Source organism: Embiotoca jacksoni, unplaced genomic scaffold, assembly GCF_022577435.1.
Source record: "Embiotoca jacksoni isolate LCO1_2020_lvr unplaced genomic scaffold, fEmbJac1.0.p SCAF_7, whole genome shotgun sequence".
Taxonomy (NCBI): Eukaryota; Metazoa; Chordata; class Actinopteri; family Embiotocidae; genus Embiotoca; species Embiotoca jacksoni.
Window position 1 is genome coordinate 9,425,710 of NW_027185425.1, and position 24,464 is coordinate 9,450,173.

At 42.7% G+C, this 24,464-nt stretch overlaps 1 protein-coding gene across 3 annotated transcripts; it reads right to left on the minus strand.

Annotated features, from left to right (window-relative positions):
• Positions 1 to 876: 876 nt before the first annotated feature.
• On the minus strand, positions 877 to 24,170 carry zbtb10 (zinc finger and BTB domain containing 10). 3 transcript variants are annotated; one of them, XM_069175920.1, is made up of 5 exons: positions 23,168 to 24,168; positions 14,903 to 15,929; positions 9,054 to 9,119; positions 6,039 to 6,214; positions 877 to 4,273 (listed from the first exon to the last, which is right to left on the minus strand). In XM_069175920.1, the coding sequence occupies exons 1-5, from the start codon at positions 23,885 to 23,887 to the stop codon at positions 3,992 to 3,994; spliced, it is 2,271 nt and encodes a 756-aa protein (XP_069032021.1). In that variant the 5' UTR covers positions 23,888 to 24,168; the 3' UTR covers positions 877 to 3,991. The 3 variants fall into 3 exon arrangements, with proteins under 3 accessions (XP_069032021.1, XP_069032023.1, XP_069032024.1); XM_069175923.1 differs by lacking the exon at positions 877 to 4,273 and adding an exon at positions 12,498 to 12,535 and having other exon boundaries at positions 6,109 to 6,214; positions 23,168 to 24,170; XM_069175922.1 differs by lacking the exon at positions 9,054 to 9,119.
• Positions 24,171 to 24,464: the final 294 nt, after the last annotated feature.

Genomic DNA, 24,464 nt, shown 5'->3' on the forward strand with positions numbered 1-24,464 from the left:
TAACCCGTTATTAACTGCATGTTTTCTACACTTCCTCCACGCTCAGCTTCAGTTTTCTTCTTATCCGGATCCTGCAGCAAACATGTCGTTTTTTTTTTTTGTTTTTTTTTGGATGAAACATCATTTTTGTTTGAGGCCAGCAATTTCACCACGGTCCGCTTGAGTTTTGTCTTGCACGTTTTCGTTGTTTTGACGCACTGATTAATGACAGTCAAAAGGGGGCGGGGTCTAAACACGTGATTGGTCGAGCCGATGTACCTGTTTTACGGGCCGGTCAGAAAAAAAAAACAAGACTGGAAAATGCTCAGTGTACCAGATGGCCACATCAATTAAATATCGTGTCAAAATAACACAAATTGGAGAACAATTGGCACATCATTTTATTTACCTAATATATTTGTTTTTAGAACATATAAAAATGTGTTGACATGCAACACTGTTGTGTTTCTGCTGTGACGTCCTCACAGGAAGCACGTTGTCTCTATTATCCCTGTCTTTTTCATCTGTCTCCCTCAGTCTAAATAGACAGTCTGGTTCATTTTCCTCTTGTATGATCCATTTGTTGTCCCTCTATCATAGTAATAATAAGTCAGCCTGCTTTTGGAAGAGGATACCCACTGGTACTAGTTTGGTAAACCCACAACTCGTAGTGTACACGACAGTTGTGTTTTTCTTAAGGTAACTTGATCATAAACTGAAACTGGCTTACAGTCTGAGGTGCATCTCTTTTCTATGGTTTTGAAAAGTATTCTGGGTGTTTAAATGATGATGATGATGATGATGATGATAAAGCAGGTATAGATAATGGATGGATGGATGAAATAGGTTAATCCTGACATCAGATCTCATTGCCGGTCAATAAGTGGACAAAAAGGGTAAAGCAATATCAAAGTTTTATTCTTAAAATGTAGTATAGAGAGGAACAGTAGTACAATTCAGACAGAAAAAAGGAGAATGTAGTTCCATCTTCGAAAAACCTTTGATAAAAACGTAAAAAGAGTAACCTGAATTTTGCTTTGTGTTCGGAGGGCACTGAGGCGCGGCCCGAGTTTTGCATCACTGTTAAAGTTCGAGAGAAATTGAAAAATACAACCTTTTGCAACAGCGTAAAAAAATACAGCTGGGGAAAAAAAACCTCTGCTTTACATCTGTAGTGTTTTTGCTTTTGTTTTTCGTGTTTTTTTTTGTGTGTTTTTTTTTTTTTGTCCATATAACAAATACAGCATAAAATCTAAAATGATACATCATAGTTTTTGAGTTTCATTCATTACAGTAAAATCAGTAGGATGGTAAATAGTATCAAAAGAACAAACAAGACAACAGGTTGGTGTGATGAACAAGCACACAGCGTGAACAGAGATAGAGAGAGATAGAGATAGAGAGAAAGATAGAAAGCGGATGGTTAAAGTTTACGGAAATAAACCACCACGGCAGGAGGTTTGCAGCTGACTGTCAATGTGTTCCATTAATTAAATCCACTAGTTAAATAATATATTCTTCATATATATATATATACACACACATATATATATATATATATATATTTATTTATCTCATTCTCAACATATCTATATATATATATGTATATATATATATACACATATATATATATATCCATAATATAACCCCCTCGCACAGTGATTTGAAGGTAAAAGTGACACGAAGAGGATGAATATCTCTATGAATTAAAATATATCTTCTTCCACTGAGCGTAAAGGGATGTGACATATCTTCTGTATCATTAGCACTTTCAGTACATACTGTATATTCCACTGCATATGAACAGATACTGCTGTTCCAAGGTTTTAACCCGCAAACAATCGGTGTTTCTTTAGAAAATATGTGCTTAATGAAATAACAAAGGAGAAAGGAAACATCTGTGGAAAGGACAAAATTAAACAAAATATGTTTCTAGAGTAAAGTGAATGATTCTGTAGCATAAAAACATTTAAAAAAAAAAAAATCTCAACAATTACAGACACGAGCAAGGATTTTCTACACTAAGCAAGTATTCACCTGGCTTTTCTCATACATTATATTTCAACAATAATTAAAAACAACAATTTTGGTTGGACAAATAGAAATTAACAGTCTTGATTGCATTTTGGAGTCAATATATAATATTAAATAACAAAAACAAAACGTCTAATAAAAAAAAGTTGCGCATTGGAAGAAAGACAACAGTTTTTAGTTCCATTCAGACCCGCTTTTGGGGAAACACAGAAACAAAAAGAAAACTCTTTTCATGAACGCAAAAGTAAGTGCATGTCTATGAGGGCGCCATAGAGCTTCACTTTTTGTGGAACAAAGTGTTTTCTACCTGGCAGACCTAAAACAAACAAAAACAAATGTTTATCAAATTAAACTGGTGACATTTCTGTATACCTTTTACATACGAAAAATGGAGTTCTCTTAGACTTAAAACATCACACACCATGATTTCTGCACGCTTCTATGCCCCTCACAACCAACGTTCAAGTGATTCAAAATATATATATATATATATATACATATATATATATATATATACACACTGTATTTTAAACCTCAGTACCAAATATAAACAAAAGCATACAGGTATTGATGTCCACTTAGGTCCTCAAAATGTCAAAGTACTGCCGGTAGTTCTACAAAAAAGAGAGTGAGTGAGTGAGTGAGTGAGTGTGTGTTTGTTTTTGTGTGTGTGTGTGTGTGTGCATGTGTGTGTGTGTGTGTGTGTGTGTGTGTGTGTGTGTGTGTGTGTGTGTGTGTGTGTGTGTGCATTAAATAAAATAAAAAGCTTAATAACAATGGCAAAGCATACCTGATAGTCGCCGTAGCACAACAGTGTTCTATAGTTTAAGCTGATTACATATGCATAACTGAGTCAGTTTAAGCTTTATGATTATAAACATCATATATAGCCTGTAGGTCCAGTATTCTGCAACAAGCATTACAGCACCAAACGTTTCATCATTTGGCAAAATTCAAGCTTTAAGTGAAAGTCAAATGCTTTTTGTTTAATAATAAAGTGTTACTGTGACGCCGTGATTTGTATAAAGCTAGCAATAACATTTCCCCTTGTACTTTCATTTTTTAAATTTTTTTTTTATATATATAATTCATCTTTTTTCCCCCGCTTAACAACAAACCCATTGTTGTCTTTTTTTTTTTTTTTAATTTTTTTTTTTTAAGCATATTCAGTAGTTTTTGTTTCCTGCTAAATCTTGGTGTGCGGTCTGTTTGGCACAATATCACAGCCCTCTTAAATTAAACATAAATATGGCTGTGATACATTAGAGTCACAAAACAGATTTTTTGGTTCCAAGATTTTTGCAGGGAAAGAAAAAGAAAAGAAAAGAAATATATAATATTTAGCGCGTCTAAACGAGATCTACAGAGCAAGTCAAAATCTTCCCGGGGAAAACGATGCTCTTCTTCCGTGTACTTCTACAAGCACCAAGCAAATATACTTTCAGATTGAGCAGACAGCAGCAGCCTTTACTGTGCCTCTGCTCACAGACAAAACAGAAATACAAATTATAGCATTTTGATAAGACCATAATAACCTCTCTTCATAAATTAAATAATTAACATTTCTTTGTTTAGATGATTGGCCTACCTCAACTCAAAAACTACATCACCCTGCCCAAGCCCCCCCCCCCCCTCCAAAAAAAAAAAAAAAGGAAATAAAAATACATCACCAAAAACCTGATTCATCATATTATTTGTCGTTAGGATCGTTCTCTTGCGGGCGCTGGGCCCAGAGTTGGACACATTTGAATAATAATAAAATCTGTACATCTTGGGAGTTCCCACTCTAACAAAGCTTTTGTTAAAAAAAAAAAAAAAAAATCCATCTTTGTCATATACTTGCACAATTAAGTAACCTCGAGGTTTGATAGCACTTTGGAGTTGATTGTTTACCAGCTAGTTTTTCGTATACATATATATTAAACATCAACTTTTTTTTTTTTTTTTTGACTTTGTTTCTCAAGCTTGTTAAAAATTCTTAGTCCTCTTCTGGGGCAGCACCAGCGTTGCCCTCACCCCAATTTGATTGGTCGTTGTCGGTAGGTTCCTCCCCCTCCACGTCCTCCCCTTCTTCACCGTCAAAGTCTTCGTCGCGTGGAAACTCCAGGCCCTCCAGGCCCTCCTGAGTGGCCTGGTGCGAGTCAGCGCAGTCCGCGCACACACCGTAGCGCCGCGAGCCGTGACGGATACCGACGCTGGCGGCGAGCATGAAGATCTTCTTGCACACCATGCACTTGTATTTTTTGTCCTTCTTGTGCACCTAAAAGAGAGGGACATGAAGCGAGAAGGAGAGGGTCGAGATTTGATTTCGGTTATTTTCCGTTTGGAAGTTTGGATCCACTGGTTATTCGTCAACATGGCTATTAAGGAAAAGTTGCGACATTCGTTTCATTATTATAATGCCATTTGTTAAACCCCGACGAAAACGACAAAGTGGTTTTACGCGAGGATAACGTGGCAGATATAGTAACTTCTGGGTGTCTCTGCCGGTTGCCTGGCGACCTCCTAATGAAAGAAGGACTGTAGGGAATTACTGGTGTAATTACTGCGAGAAACCAGTCGGCCCCGTGTACATCGTCACACCAAGTTTTACATTTGTGTTTTTGTGAGAATGAAAACAACAAAATATAACCCGTTGGTGAGTTCAGAGCTGCTGATGCACCCATTTTAAAAAAGTTTAGAGAGATCCGTGTGAGCCGTTTTCCATCGTTTCCCGTCATTACGCTCAGCAAAGCGAACAAGCCGCTAGCAGTACCGCCAAATTTACTGTGCAGACATAACGGTGGCGTCAATGTTTAAAGTCTCAGCAAGAAAGCCAATAAGTATATTAACCTCAATAATAAATTATTCCGTTATGTAGCACTAGAGTACAGTTTCTTTTTTTTCTTTTTTTTTTAACCATTTCCAGACTTACTTTGCACTCTACTTGGGCTTTATTTGACCCACTTCATCCTGCTGCTTTGAGATATATTTCAGACTCAGGCGACAGGAATCATTACTGCACATTGTACGCTCTGGTCAAACAGTTTACGCTTGCTATGCGCAGGCTGCAGCACTGGTATATATATATATATATATATATATATATATATATATATATATATTAATGTGTAAAGCTATTCTAGGCAGATTACCCATTTACGTTTGCTGCAAATGTGTATTTGCACAAAATACCTACGACGTCCGATCCAACAGTGAGCTCGGCGTACAGGCGTCATCTGTGCACAGACTGGAAAAGGGAGTCTATATTATTGCAGCCTTCGGTCTTGGAATGACTTGAAGGCAAAACTCAATCTGGCCTCTCATCTCTTCAACCAGTTTTAAACAAACGCTAACAGTGGTTTTTACAACAAAATGGACTAGAAAGCATCATTTGTTTTGTCATACATTTCCGATGTACATTCAACCTTTTCTGTGAAGCATTATTGCTCCCGTACCACCTGTAATGTTTTGTTTCGTTGTTTTATTGTCAGTAAGTAATTGATGTGCACTTCCTGTGTAAATTTGCAGCCCTCTTGGCCAGCTTACCCGGTTCAATAAAAGGTTAAACTGATAAGATTATTATTATTTTTTTTTTCCATTTCCTCAACAGGGAATTTAGATGTGAACTCAATGTAATAATCATAAACTGAATACAGCACAAACTTTCGATCACGTTAACATTTAATCTGCCAATGCCCAGTTGTTCTTTCAAGATGTGCTGCCAGGACAATGAATTCGTACTTCTTTAACACGTGTAATGCGAGACAGTCTTACAAATCCATTTGTTTTGCACCGCTTTGTGAGTGACCCAATACCCCCAACGTTAGAAAATAGATATCGCAGCCAAAAAAAAAAAAAAAAAAAAAACCTCTACTTTTCTCACTTCCCTTGAGCAAAAAAAAAAGCTGCCGGACGCACAACATAAGGTGGAGCGCGACGATGTGAGGGTGGCCAGGACGTTGGGAGTGTTTGGCAGAAGTTGGAGCATGCACATCACGCGGCGGCGAAAGAGGAGAGCGGATCCTGTGCATATGGGGACTCACCAGGGAATGTCTCTTTACGTGCTCGCGGCGGGTGAACAGCTTGCCACAGATGTCACAGCTGAAGGAGCGCACACCCGAGTGGATGATCAGGTGCCTCTTGAGCGTGCGCCGGTGCTTGGCGATGTAGTTACAGTGGGGGCACTTAAGCTTATTGAGGGCTAGGTGTGACGACTCGCCTGGGTAAACAAAAAAAACACAACAAAATAAACACACACACACACACACACACAAACAAGCACACACGGAAAGGTCAACGAGAGGCAAGATTCTTCTCAAACATTAAACTTTAAGTGACATTTTAATTTGGCTGCGCTGAATGCAACTTTAAGCCAATAACGTTGAGATGGAACAAGACAATTATCGTAAAAGCTACATTTCCGTCTATAGATCTGCTGATGAGAGAGCAGGGTGTGTCGGGGACCAATATCCTGTCCATCAAATCACAAGAGTTGGGATGCAGTTACCGTTACAGAGAATACAAACCACGAACGTAGATGCATCAGACCATTTTGTCAAAGCTACACAAGTTTATCAAATGATTACAGTCGCAGCCACGTTAACTTAACGCGTTAACGGGGAGGCTGTAGCTCAGTCGGCAGAGTGGGTCGCACGCTAATCGGAAGGTTGGTGGTTCGATCCCCAGCTCCTCCTGTCCACATGCCTAAGTGTCCTTGAGCAAGACGCTGAACCCTAAAATTGCTCCCGATGGCGTGCCATCGGTGTGTCGTAAGTCGCTTTGGATAAGAGCGTCAGCTAAATGTGACGTAATGTAACTTCACAGTCCTTCTCTGTGACTGTTGCTAGGTAACAGGTGCTCGTCTTCAGCTCAACTTAATGATGTTGGAGGGCTCACCGCGGCAAAGAACGATCCATACGAGCAGTGAATGTAAAGCAGCAACGTGGATCTGTCTAGGTGGACATTTTATGGCAGCTTGTTAGGGGGGGAAAAAAAATTTTTTGAAGACGATACCAAAGTATTATAACTGGAATATCTTCTACTGCCATTCAAATGATGCTGCGGCATAAGCACTAACTTAATGTGTCATTAAATTCATACCAACTGTAACAAACTACATTACACCCGAATGTTAATTAAAAATATTGTGATTCCAAAGCAATTTTATGAACTGCTTATGTTGATTATTACTTAGAACCATTTAGCTTCAATTTCCCCAAATATTGACCATTATAATACTCAGGGACAAGAGCTTACGGTATCATCACGTGTGTTTTTCAGGGTGTAAAAGAAAGAAATCCAGATGACATGGCAACCCACATTTTCTACATTGTCCTTCTTGCGATGTTTATGCTAACATGCCGGTGAGGACAGCTGGGCTCACAAATAAATAAGCAATGTATTGATTTTGAAAAGGCTCCAAAACACAGTGCCAGTCTTCTCTGCTGACGGAGCGGGGTAACAGGGCCGATCCTTTTGTTTGAGCCAGGGGAGCGCACAACAGAGGCGTCGTCAAGGTAGGTTGCTAGGGGGAAGGAGCGAGGGGGAGGGAGGGTTGATGAGAAACAGGTCACCTGCATATTCCCTGCGTGGGTGTGCATGGAGATGTGTTGAGCAGAGCAGAGAATCACCTTGTGAAAGTGCAACAAGCTGTTAATTAAAAGACTTACATTTTCACTATCTGCCATCAAAAATACACAGCAGACGAAACTGCCATGACCAGAGAAGAATCGACTTCATCTATATTTCTTTGAAAAGGGAGATTTTTATTTATTTTTTTTATATGTAAAACTGCTGGCCTGACAATGAATGCAACTAAAGCCTCCTTTTCTTCTGTGCCAATGTGTTTTCAGGCGATGCCTCAACTCCCGCGTGCATGTAGTGCATCATTTGGTCAAACTAATAAAAAGATGCTGTACCGTATATAATATGTACTTAATGGTCCTTCCCTCCATCCATCCACCTATCCATATTCCAAAAGGAACTTTAAGGAACTAATTTCATTTGAGGTGATTACATTATCATTCAACTGAGCGCTATAAGCTGTAATCTTGAAACTTTTGTCCACAGGCCGCTGGCATCTGCAGTCTGGACATGGATCAAAACTCAAAATCAAGACGGGTGTAAATATCCAATAAGAAAAATGTCACGTCTCTTCTCTCATTTTTTTCAGTTCAGTTTATGTATGATTAAGTTCGGTTGTGTTTTAATGTCTTTCAATTTAAAGGGAAAAGCGGCTGAAATATTTCATACCGCATACTTATTGTACAAAGTATGGCGTATACACGCAGTACTAATCGCCTTAAAATGCTTTTTTTTTTTTTTTTTTTTTTTGCATTAACACTAATTTAACACACTTTTTACATGTTATACCAACAGGACAATGCTACATGTTTTCCCAAAGATTTAATACTTCATTTTCAGTTATGTTCACAAATCTGTTCTACCGTCAACCACTGTTAGTTATTCTGACTGTGAGCAGCTCGTCAATTGCCTTTGTGCAATGCATCGTGGGAAAAAGTGTCCACCAATAGCGAACTCATATTTTTTAGTATGCATACTGACACTTTTGAACTTTCTGCATGAAACGCTCGTAGAAGTAGGGTATTGTTTTGCAACCTACGAGATTTCAGACTGATGGATCAACGACAAAGTCCGGGCTTTGTTGTCCACTTTTGCAGAGGAAAAGAATTTGAGACAGTCGCGCTTTTGATACGTGAGTGGACTAACTTGCTAAAACTTCCCGCGGCTTTTGCTCTGCTGCAACTCTCAACCACTGGAAATTTACCCCCAGAGAAAGTGCCTGGACATCAGTTGTTGGGAAATTCCTGGACCTCACAAAAGGTCACATGCAGGGTCAACCACACCCTTAAAAACTGGTTGAACATCATTTCCTAAGTGGAACCAGGGTGTTTGTCTGCTCACCTACTAAGGGAGGCATGTTAAATGGACCCGCCCACCCTGCTTTGAAAAGATGCATATTTCCAAAAGATTTCAAGATGGACTAAATTGGCCTACACTGGTAATTTAGCTGCAGTCGAGAGAGTGTGGCATCTTACCATTCTCCCAGGACTCTCCTTGCTGTAAGTCTTGGATGATGCTATACTGGATCTGATTGGCCAGCTCTGGGAAAGGGGGAGGGGACAAGAGGAGCAAGAGGGAGAAAGAGAGATGAGAGGTGGTTGAGAGCCTGAGGGGGCGGGGGGGGAGGGAGGGGGAGGTGTGCACACACACACACACACACACACACACACACACACACACACACACACACACACACACACCTCACAATGTCTTGTTTACACCACTAACAGCCCCCACATGAAACAATGGACGTTTCAGTGAACCACACACACACACACACACACACACACACACACACACACACACACACACACACACACACACACACACACACACACACACAGGCCCCTACTGTATGTAAAGCAGTGTGTTCTCCGAGCCAGAGCAACAAGCTGACTCGGGCTCCAGCAGCGAGGGGGTTAATTCGAGAATGACAGAGTCGAGTCCTCACACGAGCTCGTCTTACACTCAGCTTTTGTTTGCACTTGTGCGAGCACCTGCGTGTGTGTCCGGTTCCTACAGCATCAGCGCTGCGAACCCATTAAAGATACGCCCCTGTGTGTGTGTGTGTGTGTGTGCGCGCGCCTGCATTCTCTCTGGGTCAATATTTGGAATAGTGAGGACAGCCCCAGTGCATTAGAGTGGATTAGGGAGGGAAGGGACTGGCGGCTTTGCACCTCTCAGGGATTTTTTTTTTTTTTTTGGGGGGGGGTGGGGGGTGGGGGAAGTGGGTGGGGGGGGAGTTGGGGGGGGGGGGGGGGGGGGCGCTTTTGTGTATGTGGGTGTGTTTGTGTGCGCTTCAACAGAGACTAGCGTGCGTGTAAATGCATGTCACCTGCTCTGTGTGCCTGTGCAGCAGCCACCCTTTAAACAATCCAACAGTCTTGTTTGGAGAAGACCCAAGAATTTACTGGCCACGAGTGTCGGCTGGCTGCGAGCTCAACGTAGTACGAGCAGACGGCGACGGCAAAGTACTTGTATCCTTAAAACCACGCTCACTTTCAACTGCTCTCGTTTTCCCGAACATGAGCACACCCGTGACTCTGTAAAGCGGTCTCCCTCCAACACTAGCTGCTGCTGCTGCCGCCACCACTGTCAGTTTATGTCATTACCAAGAACCGACTACTGCTCGTCGTAAACTGAAGTTTTGGAGCGTTTGGACTACTTCTCAGACAAAACAGAGACACAAAGAGAGGTCTAGAAAATTGCAGCAGACATTTTTCTCCATTTTAAAAAGGCTAGAGCAAGAATAAAATTCAACTAAATAATCTACGGTAAAAAATAATTGTCGTTTGCAGGCCGAAACATTTACTTTTTTTTTTTTTTGAAGAACTTCTTTAAAACAAGAAAAGGAACAAAACAAAAAAAATGTAATACTTTTAAAACAAGTAGATATTTTGAAGGGGATGGAAAACAAAATAGCAAAGTGAAGGCCACCATTTGGGCTACTATGTTTCCACCCATGGAGCATGACTGCACAGATCAAACTAAAGCAAAATGAAAGCCAAAAGTGTGACATCACTGGGACAGTTAATATTGCTGGATGACTATTCACAGGCTCAAAAAGAAAAAAAAAAAAAAAAAGAAAGGAAACTAATGCAAGAGGGCCGTGTAGTTTTTCCATCATGACGGTATGCAGTCTCATTTTTTGCGGCTTAAAGCAAAATTTCAGTAAAGTGTAACTAACATTTAAGAGGGCGTGTGACACGGATCCGGAGCGAGTCACTACAAACGAGCACTGTACGCAGCAAAAGGCTAATCAATGCAAGATAGTAGAACGAGACTGTGGGAAACAGTCACACGCTAATACAAAAATACAAAAATAAATAAACTTTCTGTCCATAAATGCTACTGGACCACTGGGGTGAAAAAATGGCATTAATATGCTTTTGGATGATCTATCTTTAGATCATTCCAGGATACAGCAAGTCTGCAACCAAAAAGGTGGCCACATGTTTCTGTAACATTTCATCTTAATTCAGCAGAACCCCAGTGTACAAAGGGCTGGCTCCAACATCTGATGAATCATTATCTCACTCACAATGGTACTAATAGAAATGAATTTTGACATTTGATAGAACGGGAGGGAAGGCGAGTAATCTTCCACAGAGAGTGGAGAAATGTGCGACTACACACCGCATTACTGTCAACAAATGACAAGCTCACATTTGTCCCAGCAGATATAATTTACATGTGACTCTACTTTGCCGTCTCTGCCCGTGTCCCCTGTTCTTTTTTGGACGGAGATGTCAGCCAATATCTTTGATGTAGTTCAGCAAAAAAGGCAAAGGAACCGAGAAAACACTTACAACTGGAACTGAAAAACTCTATGTACAAGTATGACGTCGCTGATAATCTACCCACAGAATTGAATGCAACTTCCTGTGTGCAACATTCCCACGAGGCCTAATTTTACATTTTTATTGCATTATATATATATATTTTTTTATAGTATTGATAATAGCTCATTTACACCTTCAGGTGTCATTTTGGTGATCGCGTTTAATTTCTTTGATGCATGTCGAAATAAAACTGACTTGACATGATATTATTAGGCCACTTGGTAATTTCTTATGGCTTACAAAAACAGGCCCCGCTCTCACCCCAACATCAAACAGCACCAGGATGATTTGTTGCACATTTCAGCCTTAAATTCTCTGTACGCCACTGCTCTCAGATGTTTGACAATGGAGCGTCCATTCGTTACAGACATTCACTGACTGTAAAGACTGGGATGTGGCGGTTTCTGGTGAGCCTGTCTAAACAGCCAAATCTTTTCAAGGCCATCGAGAGATTCATATTCACAATCTGTATCCAAACTGTAACCACTGCGTGAACATAATCCGGCATATGAAGCAAATGGAGCAGTTGGACACAAAAACAGAATTAAGGAGTAAACAGCTGCCTTGAAGCCTTTTACGTTGACTAACAGCCCACTCAAAGTCTTAGCCATATCTTTATCTGCAAAAGTACATTAAATAGAGACATGGAGCTAAACAACAAAGATGGCTGCGGACTCGGCCTACAGAAACACTTACTTAAGGACAGAGTTTGTCTGCAAGTGTGCTATTAAAACACCGCGGATCACGACATGCACACATTAAAAAGAGCTCTGCGAGGAGTTGGGAGGCACTAAGAGCATTCGAGCGCATTTAGGGAGTGCTGGGAGAAGAAATGTTTCCCCTGCTTCCTTCATTATCCTGCATCAGGGAGGGCTTCTCGGTCTCGGCCCCACACAAACACGCACAAAATGTAGTTCCATCTCTATTTCTACACACACTTTGTGCCTCTCACTCTCCCCCTCCCCCCCCCCCGTCCATACCACTCCACTTAATATGCGATATCATTATGGTTACATGGAGTGCCGAGCTTAATGGGACCAACAGAAGGAGGATGCTGGAGCTAAGAGAAGAGATTACCAAGAGCACTACATGTGTATGTGGACAGGATAGGATGGCTGGAGCAATGGATAGATTAAGAGATAGAGAGGGGAAGGTAGCAAAGTGTCAACAGAAAGAGAAAAGATGGAAAGGACAGAACAGTTTTTATCAAATTGGAAAAGGAGGAATAGAAAACTTATTGAATGCATGAAAGCTGCTATAAAAAAAAAAAAAATAAATAAAAAAAAAGGTCAAAGGGATTCAAGGTTGTTTTTTTTGCCACAGTGTAAAGCAGTGGGTTAAAGGCAACTGCAGGAAATGGAAAATTACACATTTTTAAATCGTACAAATAAATGATCTGTAATTCTCTTTAAAAAAAAAAAAAAAAAGAAAGAAAAAAAAAGACATTTTCATAACTTTTACTATAAAACACAATACACTTGTCTAAATCATTCAACTGCGACAGATGTAAATGAAGACAATTAGATATTTTCCAACATCTTTGTTTTTCTTGAGACAGAGTCTCGTGCAGCGACATGACAACACAGTTTTCACGCACACCTCTCATCTCTCCAGGTGAGCATTAACTTCTGGAAGGCTCCTGCTCTGCAGTGATTAGTGGAGATCACGCCTAAGACTGACTCACTTGTTAGCTATGCACAGCAGGTTAAAAGCTTGAAAAGCAAATATCTTCGCTTTGATGTGCAACAGCGAGGTGTTACAAAGGCGGTAAATCCATTTATTTATTTTTTTCATTTAATTTCATCAGACAAAATAGTGTTCACGCCGGTGTTACCCACTGTTGGCAGCCATCGACCATCTGGCGATCGTATATTTGACCCGATTGGATAGGCCGCAATAAAAGTGACAGCTCATTCATTTAAACGACGCAATGCTGTCCCCAGAAGTGAAGCAGGGTGACCTGATGGCTTTATCCCGTTCACGGACTCCTCCCCTCGCACATCGATTGACTGTCGTCAATAATTGTTCAAACCCACGGGATTTCGTTTCAGGTACTAGAGTATAGTTCCAAAAATATCAAATGTGAAATTTGGGGGTATACAGGTAGGAAATTGGTTACTGCTTTTGTGGGCATTATTTATTTTTAGAGCTAGATGTCAGAACTGAGCTCCCGTTTTGATTTCGATTCACAAAGTCCGGAATCCATTTGTTTAGATTCAGTTCGATTCTTTGTGGTTCACTTCCATCACATAAATAGCAAGGTTGCATGAGGCACTTCTCAGAATTTACCCTGGAAACTTCAATTTCTTCTTTCTGCACGTTATCGCGTCTCGCGAGCATTAGACTTCCACAAACTCGTATTTAATGACCAGAGAAAACATGCCAAATACGGAACACCGATAAGTGTGCGGTCAGTTCAGCTCTCGTAGCTCCAAGCTCTACATTAGCTATGAAATAATCCGATTGAGCAACTATCAAGAGTCACGGTAGACGCAACTGTTCACCGCTTACAGGAACTCCATGACTCAATGCCGACATTGTAAAATAATTGTTTATGCAAGTTGTAACAACTCGCTTAACACAAAGTAGACATTTTATGCATTATGAAGAACAAACTGAGCCACTTACAACAAGGTTACCAATAGTAACCTATTTCAACACCATTAATTAAAGAAGGTGCAAGTGCATACATTGATCTCAGGATTTTATAAATTGGTTATGGATCATTCAAATAAAGAGCGTGATCAATCAGAAAATCAATTAATTTGTCCAGGCCCAATCAGCTTCAAGTGTTGAAACTGAGTGTGGCATTAAATTAAAAACTTAGATTTTAAACTGATGGCGATGGCAGAGTCGATGACAAATGAGGCAGGGAAGCAGCTAACTAGTTTGTAATGCTGTCTGACATAACTGGTTATTGTTTCTGTAGTTTTAGACAGAGTTTGAAGATTTACTCCACAATAAATCTCAGAAGCTGGATGAGGATGGAGGGGTGGACAAAGTCCTAACATGAACTTCTATTGCTAAATTCAAACTTGTAGTCGAAGGACCCACCAAAAGGGCTGGCTGATTATTTATACCGCCACATTTCTGGTGATTCCTTCAGAGTCTCCTTTAAAAGGAGAATGTTTGGCAGGATTGGTCATCATAAAAAGTTACTATGACAACCTCTTAAAAATATTCTTGATTGATCGTGGCCGTTATGAAGCTTTATAAACTGGAAGCTATTTAAACATGCAACGCAGATTTAACTGAATGACGAAGTTACATTGACGTCTTGATCATAGGTTGCAAAGATCCTGCATGTACATCTTCGCCCATAAAAAGAACCATCTGTCTTCCTCTTCCAGTGAGTACGACTAACAAGAATGAGTCATTCGAGTTATTTATAATCGCCATTAAAAAAAAAAAGAAAAAAAAAGGCGAAGGACTGCGAGTCGAGGGTGTGCGAGGTGTGTACAAAGTGCAAATGTGTATCTTACCTGCATTTTCGGAGAGGGAGGAGAAGTCCTCTCTGGGGAAGGAGGCCGAAGGCTGGATGAACATCCCCTCATCGAATCCCTCTTCGGGTTCTGGTGGAAAGTTGTAGACAAAACGCCGTGTGGTGGTCTGCTTTTTCCTCCGTCCGCTTCCAGCTGCAGCATCCGTCGCCTCTCGCTTCATGGCAGCGGGCGCTGCAGCAGTGCCACCTGTGGTTGGCTCGTTCCAGACGAAGACCTGCGTCTGGCCACTCGCCACCCGGGTTTCATTGGTCTCTGCCGAATCCGACGAGTTGTCATTGTGGTGGGTCCAAGAGGCTCCGGGGGTCACCAGGGCACAGCCCTCACCCCCACCCACTGTCACCTCGATGTCACTGGTCTCCTCCTTCACCCTGCCGGTTTCCTCATCTTCCTCCGTTGCTTCCTTTCCTTGGTTGGTGCTGGCCTTGATCGAAAGCTTCGACAGGATGCTCGTGGCCCAGAAGGTGCTCTGCTTTCGGTCCAGCCCTCTGTGCCCCTCTTTGGCTACCATCTGCCTCTTGTTGTAGTCCACAACCACTGAATCCGGAGCCTCTTGCTTGATGCTGATATTCAGGGCATTCTTTATAAAAGCCCTACACGACTGTACAACCTCGGTCATCTGGAGATAACTAGCAACAGACATCACCTCAATGGCATTTTGGCTTGTGAGCAGCAGATTCCCAGAGTAGAGAAAGTCGAGGATAACCGAGAAGCCCTGCACAGCAGCAACATCCAGGTGCGTGACCGTGGCCTGGTCCTGGGCCTCGCTCTTGGTCAGACAGTAGAGGGTTTTGAAGTAGCGGCTGCCTGCGACCAGGATGTTCTTGTGCGCGCGGAACACCTGGCCGGAGACAACTATGTTGACGTCGCAGAGGATGCCACTTTTGCGTTGCTTGTCCAACTCCTGGAGAAGCTGGTAACAGTAGGAGTTCTCGTGGGGCTTGTTGCGGTAGTCTTCCTCTGAGCAGTTAGTGGAGGGGCTGGTGTTGTCTGAGGGCCTCACCATCTCCTTTTAGATGAAAGAGAGGAAGGAAGAAAGAAAGAAAAAAAAAAAAGAAAGAAAAATGAGCAAAAGTGTGTGCTCACACAAGTAATTTGCAAAAGCAAGCTCAAATGCAATTACGCACAAATATGTTTTCCCTTCCTGTAAGTCTGTCTTTACAAAAACACACATATACACCCTCTGGGCTGCTAGTGTGATACGGTTGCACCTGCCCATTGGGCGAAACAGGTTTGACAGGCTTCTGTTAAAAGAGGAGGTGGGAATGAGGTAATGAAAGGCATATTATTTTAAGGCTGGGCAGTATTATGGAGCCCTATAGTCATTTTGTTTCCTCATTCAATGTTCAGCTGCATAACTCTTAACACACACACACACAAACAGAGAAAAATGCAACCATGACATGCAAATAAACACAGAAAGGTGATATACACCTTCCCAAAAGGGAGCTCAACTATTTATATTCCATTTTTTTTTTAAATCCTACATTTTCCAGATGCCTTTTGATAGCAGCGGGGAACTTGTCCAAACTTGATGCATTCAAAACTCTTCGATGAGGGCGTGAGGTTGTGGTGATAGAACGATGCACATTTTAAAATAATCAAATGTGTAAAACAACAGTGATACCGGTTACTCCAAAAAACAACCCATTTGAAGTTTCATGCATGCTGCATAAACCTTAACACAATGCCTCTTTGTACAGGCATTTGTTCAGATATCCACAGCAACACAAAAAAATATATAAATACCAAACAAAAAACATAAACGCTAAAGATCATTAATCATTATTTTAGACGTAGACAAATAAGCAACAACCCACCATTAGATGAATGGCGGATTGTTGCTTCTTCAAAGATAAACATTAAGCATCAACGCAGAGACGCGGGAGACGCTCATACTTTATTTTGTTCGATAAAAACGATGTTCACAACTTTTTCCTTTGGAGACATAATATGCAGTTGAGAAAAGGTGATAAACGGCAATATATGTTATTTGAATACTCAGCATGTCAGAACATGTTTAAAATCAATAATACTGTAACATGACAATATCGTATCGTGGGGTAACTCTGGTGATTCCAATCCCTGATTGATTCAACTTCTTTCAGGACTTGTGGTCCAAATGGAGACAAAAACTAATGTAAAAGCACGACTGCGTAGAAGAGAAATGTACATGGAGCCGAGGTGCGACATGGATTATAATTCTGGTTTAAGGCCACGATCTTTCAGAATCCATCGTCCTCCATGGCTATTTTTTACGTGTTTAAAACATCTTGGTGGCTTTTATTTTCTTGAAGGTAACAGTAAAGAACTGGTTTTGTCATTTTGCCAGGAGCATACAGTATTTCAAGACCTCATTCCCTATAATACTAGAATTATTTTTTTTTTTTTTTTTGAAGACCAGTCAAAAGATGGAGGTCCATTTTTCATGATTAATAAATATTCTCTCCAATTTGTCTTTGGTTATCACCTCCAAAAGAAAGACTCTAAAAAAGTAGATTTGCGAGATTCAGCATGTTACACGCATATTGTGGGGGAGGGGGAGTGGGAGGAAAAAGTGCCAGCCTGGTACGGAGCAGAAGAGAAGGGAGTACACGCGCATGAGTATGCTTACCAAAAGCATGGCATCACACGAGACCCGCATAGACTAAACTGAGGTAAAGCAGGCGTGTTCACAGACAAAATACACGGGCCAATCAAAGCCAGAAATTTAAGTACAGTCAGAATATGTATAAAACAGTATTATAGTTTTTCCACGTAATACGCCCAAGCAGGGCATACATCTCTGGCTCATTTTAGAATTGCACAGCAGATGTCCTAATCCAGAGTAATTCACATTGCTCGAGCCCTGCATTTTTTTTTTTGCCCCCACCCACCACCATCTCTGCCGCGCGCGTACCCGCACACACACGCACACGAATACACAGAGACCAAGCTGCCTACACATGCACACAGCTGGGGTTTCAGCTCGAGTAATTCAGATTAAATCCATTTCTCTGGAGGTCCCCACCCAGCCCCCACCCACCCACCCACCACCCCTACTCCCTCCACACTGCAGCTCTTGTCCAGAGCAGCCCGGGCACACAGGACAGTATAGGGGGGCTTAACATCCTCTGCCACAGCTGGAAAGGGAGGGGGGGGGGGGAGTGGGGATGGAGAGAGATGGGATAGAATAAAATGAGAGGCAGAAAGAGGGAGAGGTGGAAGGAAGCTGGACACACTTTAAAAAAAATAAATAAATAGCGTGCGCAAAGACAGAAAATGCGAGGAGACGAGTAGAGTTCTGACAGAGAGAAAAAAAAAAGAAAACGTAAATACAGAGATGATAGAAATAACATGAAAAGAAGACGATAACTGCTCGGTGCACAGGCTGATAACACACAAGTCAGTCAAAGAAGAAGAAGAATAGCGTGAAGCGAAAGAGAGAGGGCCAAACCTTTGAGCATTGAGAAAAAGGGCGGAGGAGAAAATGTGGAGCAGAGGGGCACAGAAAGCAAAACGCAATAAAGAAGGAGTTGGGTCACCCCATTTTAGCCTTCACAATAGCCCGTGTTCTCCCCGAGGCTTATTGTCCACTCACTGTGGGCCTTTGTGAAAAGCCTCTGCACTCACTCTCTTATTACACAGCGGCTCCCACTCGCAAGCACAGAAAGGAGCCATGGTGCATGCGGGTGAGGCTAAGAGGATGAGGAGAGGGAGAAAAATGATTTCCATGATATACACATCAAAGCCTCTGGAGGGACACGGTCATCATGTTGAGTACTACAGTGGAATATATTGGTGTGGCGAATGGCAAGAGAGCCATCGCAGAAAGAGGAGTCGGATATGCTTTTCTAGATCGTCAGCGCTCGCACAATTTCTGCTGCCTCGTTATCGTCTACTGCTCTCGTCTTTAGAGAAGTTCAGACCGAACAAGCTTTCAACTTGCTCTTTAGAATCATGAGACAAAAACACCTTCAAATGCACCTTTAAAAAAAAAAAAAAAAAGGAAGAAAAAAAACAACAATATCTGAAAATTAAACCAATGTCAGAGATGCCATAAATAAACAAGAGTTGTTTGAGGATGTGGGAAATTGGAGACCCATTTTTTTTTTTATCATTTTAACCATGAAACCATCCCCTGACCCCCAAACGCCATGACTCCCCATAGCTTTTATCCACGCTAAAACTTGACAGCTTGCATGGCTTGCATGCGTGCACCTTTTTGGGAGTCAGGCTAGGACAGCCTGGTACTGGATAAGTTGCGCCATACTGGCCTCATCAGCAGCAGCATCATCCTTTCTCCAGATGTGCCACGTGTGAGCTGGGAGCTTAGAGAACCAGCAGATCAGCTCTGCACAGCAGATGCTGGAGGCAAAACCAGCCTGCGCCAAGAGAGAATGTGGGGACAATATCTACCCACCCCACCCCCTGCTCCCGCTCCCCAGTCATGACGTGGCTAGCTTTTTATTTGAGCCAGATATTGGTTCGGGGTGGAAGTATGAAAGGCAGAAGAAAGAGATTGCAAAATCCAAGAGGGTGCTGTGGAAGAAGAATCCTTTGATCTCCTTCAAACATTAATGCTTGAAAATCTACAGTGAAGAAGCCAGTAACAGTTGATTTACAGGTGGATTAAACAAACCAAGATGGCAATAAATTCTATCTTATTGCTGTGCTGACTACGCAGACAAGATATGCTGCAACTTGGAGAAAAAAAGAGTGCTTCAACAAAATAAACCACAAACCCAAACAAACCACAAAGCCCCAAGGCCAGCAGATCCATAACAAAACCCTCAGACACGCCTCTAACAGATCATGTGTTACAACACCGTCCCCATGCAACATAATGACCCACTGGAGCCAGTTTTTGTTTACCTTTTATGCATACGCGTCCCCCCACTCGTAAACCCCCCCCCCCCCCCCCCCCCCCCCGCCCCCGTACCCACCATCAATCCAGTCCCATGACCAGCCCTTCCTTGAGGCCATCTCCACCAGGCTTTCCCTAAATCCCTACATGTACTGTATCTGTGTCGTTCCCCCCCCCCCACCCCCCAACTCCTCATCCTACCCGTCTGTCCCCAGATGCTAGAACAATACCGCAGTGTGCATTTGGCCCAAGGTGTGGGAGGGCTGCACTGAGTGTCTCCCTGCCTCCTAACAATGCTAAAAAGCCAAGGGGAGGGAGTCACTGACAGATTCAACCAGAAGAATTCTCCCTCCGGCTCCACCCCACCCATTCCCCTGACCTGTGGCACCCAATAAACATCCCATCTATCTGCAAGGCACCAGGGCGCAATGGGTGGGTCCCCTTTCCGGTTTGGGGAGACGCTCTAATAATGAGTGTCTTAACTAACACGGAAGGGTTGAAAAGTACTTGTGATTGAATTTCCTTTCTGAGAATGAAGTGTGACGCGCTGATCTTACACCCCATTTAGACCGACACAGTAGTGGAGGTGTGACATTTGTTTGGCTGTCAGTGATCAACATACAGCAACTGACCAGACTACGTGATCTTAATCCTGACCAACGTAGCCTGCTGGGCTATGGTGAACAAGTGTTAATTAGAGATGGAAATTAAATGAGTTATTGATGCTCAATTAAAAAAAAAAAAAAAAAAAAGAAAGCGTAAAGAAAGCAAGCACTTGAGTAGTAAGACAAAACCAGATCGTATGGTGGGCTTTGTGGTGAACTGAAAGCGAAACCAGTTGTATGTGACTATTACACAATGTACCTCTGTGTAAATGCAGCTACAGTTGTAGAAAAGAATTCCTGTATGTAGCCATGACAAGAGACTACTCTGTGACAATGTGGGTTTAATGCATGCTCGGTTACCCTACGTCACGCATACGTCTTCTGCATTAAAATAGGAGTAAGAGTAGTTCTTTTTTTTTTTTTTTTGCATCGAAAAATAAGGGGGAAACCTTCTGAGAAAATAAAATGTAATTATGCCCGTCGTACATTTGTGAGCTCATATCTGATGTCACAAATCCAAAGGTCTACTCTTGCCTCATCATAACTTTTTACCAAATGAGCACAGATCACAATCTGAGCACAAGACATCATCTAGAGAATTAAGGACAACAGCCCCCTTCTCCAAGATACCCACATTTACCACAGCTGCCCTGGTGTGCTCGGACTAATTGAGTTAGCTTTAACAAATGCAGCAGAGGCCTGACTAACAGCAGGAATGGGTGGACAGAACAAAACGCTGCCTCATAACACAATAATTCCTCTTTAATGTACTGCTTCACAATGCAACCTTGCTTAAACTGCTGCTCATTATTTCAACAGTATTGTATATATGAAGATGACGGTTTTATGTTGTTGGTTGTTTTTTTTAACAGGCACTATTAAAAAGATAAAAAATATTAACTGGAGGACAGACTCTCCCAACAGCAAAAAAAAAAAAAAAAAAATATTCAAGACAAATCAGACTTGAATGACTTCTAATAATGCAGCAGTGGGAGCTCAGCTCTATCCTCCTATGAGGAAGTGGCCTGGATAACCTCTCAATACAGTGTCTGGGGTCCTTGTTGCTAGGGAAAAGCCACACCAAGCCCCTAATCCACTCCTACTGCTCTCCTTACCAATTAGAGATGTGTACAAGTTATTGGATCACTTTAAGTCATTCTGATTAGTGACTGCGTGTACAAAGGGAGGAACTAAATGTAGTAGTGAAATCCTCTTCGCTCACAAATTAGAGTCGAATAATAGCCCGCTCTTAATTCTCCTGACAGCTCAGACCATTGTCAGGATGAGGCTGGATGTGGCTATGCACAGAGGACAGTAAGTACGTTTTTTTTTGTTTTTTTTTAACCAATACAGGACTGATGGGAGAAATGCCCTTTGATACCAAAATGTGCTGCCAAGTCTATCCTCCCTGTTTTTATGAGGTCACTAAAAATGTACTGTAGAGGTGTGGCCAACGGTGCAATAAAAAAAAAAAAATGATGAACCAATAAAAAGAGCTTACGCACATTGATAAAAAAAACACACAAGTCAAATATAAAATCAGCTCGAGTGTTTTGAATTAAAAACATTCGACATACTGTTTACACGCCAATTAAATTAAGACCCGCAATTTCCAATCGGTGTGAAAATACTGTCTTTTGAACACAGGGCGAGTCATTATTTACAAGGTATGGCTGACACCAGAGCCAATCAACACAGAAATACAGATGACAGGTTCAGGTGATGCCGGTGTCATTCTGTTTACCTGACATCTATTTGATTCATTCAAACCTGTTCAAAAAGGTGGTCCCCCCCCCCTGTGGACAAGCCAAGCTGTCAGCCTCAGGGCGACATGATTTACTTCCCCTCCTCTCTGTCCAGCCCTCGCAAGTGACACCATCTATGGATTTTTGGGGGGTCAATTCTCGCACGATGCCTCTAATTTAGCCCTCTTCAAGGGAGGACGAAGAAAATGCGCCAGAGGTCACCGAGGACTCCCGGGCAGCACAACTGCATGAGAGGCGGGGGAGGGTCGGGCCGGGGGGGGGGTTAGGGGTGCGGTTCCCCAAAGGCTTACCGGGGGGGTCGAGCCCTTGCCATTGCGTGACCTCTATCGAGCGAGCAATCAAGACTACTTGCTGATGCGACAAAAAAAAAAAAAAAAAAAAAAAAAAAAAAAAAAAAAAAAGGGGGTCTGCTGTACAGCGTGCATCAAATAAAACGTCATTATTTGTTAATTGCCTTTAAAAAAAATAAAATAAAAAAAAGCCGGTTTAAAACGAGATCTACACGATATACTTCATTGAGGAAACTAGCAGGTGTCAAACTGGAGCAGGTTTTAGTTGTCTGTGTAACGTGACCGGTGGGGAAAATTAAAAAAAAAAAAAAATTAAAAAAGTACAAATGTAGGCTTCAACTAACCCACACTGGCGAGTTGTTCAGTTTTCAGGAACTCCCTCGCCTCACAAGGGGCTTTCCGCTGCCGCCGCTGGCCACCTACCTCCGGCTACACGGCGCGGCTACAAAAAAAAAAAAAAAAAAAAAGCTAGGCTAGTCGTTAGCTCGGGGTTAGCAGGGCTGATGCTAACTAATTAGCCAGGAGAAGGGATCGCGTGAAGCTTAAGAAGTAAGAGCCTATTTTCGCTTTAAGTTGTTTCAGAAGTGGGAGAAACTGCCATTACGAGCAACAAACAACAACAAACAAACAAACAAACAACGTAATATATGTCCTGACAAAGTGTGGAGGATATATTTAAACGTTACGTAGTTAAGTAAAAAAAAAATAAAAAAATAAAACCCGGACCGAGCTAACGTTACCTGTTTGGTGGGGTCGTTCCTGCCGTGCAGGGAGGACAGGTGATGTCTCGACAGCAAGGCCCGCTTGTAGTTGCGGCTGCCTTTCACAAGCTCGTCGCTGTTTTTAGTGGCAATGTTGTGACACCAAGAGCAGGACATGAGTCCCGTCTCCTGGCAAAATTTGAGCCATGGAAATTCTTGCAACCACGAAGCGTGAAACGGCGAGTGTTTTTGAAGCAGCGTCTGCGGTCTCATCTCGACCCCGGACCTCCTGGAGCCCGTCTCTCCTCCTCCTCCTCCCCTCGAGCCGTTTTCGCACTTCTGTCCGTCGGCGTTGTTCGGACCGTCCGCCGCCGCCGCCGGCAGGCTGCTGCTGCCGCTGCTGCTGCCGCCGCTGCTCCCCCTCTCCTCGGACCCGTCCTCCGCTCGCACCGAGCCGACGCGATCGTCGCCGTCCCCGGGTTCCAGGCTGCCCCCTTCCGGGTCCTCTTCCTCCTCCGCCTCGGGTTCCGTGCTGTCGCTGACAGACCCGGCGCCCTCCGCTCTCTTCTGCGACGGTCCTTTCGCCCCCAGATCCCTGTCCTCCTCTTGATCCGGCCTGTTCCCGTTAAAATGTCGGTCTTGACAGGCCGGGGCCTCCCAGCTGTTACAGTTCCCCCCACCGAGACCGCTGGAGCCCGTTAACCCAGCTAATCCACCTCCTCGGAAAGCCAACGACCTGCGGTTTCTCTCACCGGACATTTTTTTCTTAATATATATTAGAATCTTCACTTTCTCAACAGTATCCACCTCCGGCACAAAAAAAAAAAGAAAATATTGTATTTGTAAACGATGTGTTTTCCGAAAGAGATGGCCCCGTCGTCGTTTCTTTTCTCCGCTTTGGCCCTCCCGGTGAGAGTATGTAGGTTATGCGGAAATAAATAAAGGTTTTAAACGCATAATGAATTTCAGGGTTCTCGCTGCGTCCGCGCAGGCCCCGCAGAGGTCGAATGGCAACGACTTTCCTCCCCACAATGCACCTCGACCAGAGAACGGGGGGGTTGGAGCGGGAGGGGGCGGCTTTTAAAGGAAGATGGGGGTGCTTGTGGATCAGCAAGGGGTCTTTTGTGTTTGAAGGCTGCACCCATTTTCCGCATGCTTTTCATCTTTTGGTTTTCCATGTATTCTCAGCTCATGAACGCTGACTCGTATGCCCCACTTGAGCCCTTCAGCTAAGCGCGGGGGCCGGGGGGGGGGGGGGCGACTGTATTATTCTTATGCCATTTCAATATAGGAATTCTTGTAGGAACACTGTAGCAGCCCAAGTTCATTTTTATTT

Excerpts from the sequence above, each read along its gene's own strand:
- zbtb10 (XM_069175920.1), bottom strand. The coding sequence starts at position 23,887 with ATGTCCGGTGAGAGAAACCGCAGGTCGTTGGCTTTCCGAGGAGGTGGA. Across the intron at positions 9,120-14,902 it reads CTCCCTCTCCGAAAATGCAG|AGCTGGCCAATCAGATCCAG; the intron begins GTAAGATACACA and ends CCCCTTTCCCAG. Across the intron at positions 4,274-6,038 it reads ACGTAAAGAGACATTCCCTG|GTGCACAAGAAGGACAAAAA; the intron begins GTGAGTCCCCAT and ends CCTCTCTTTTAG.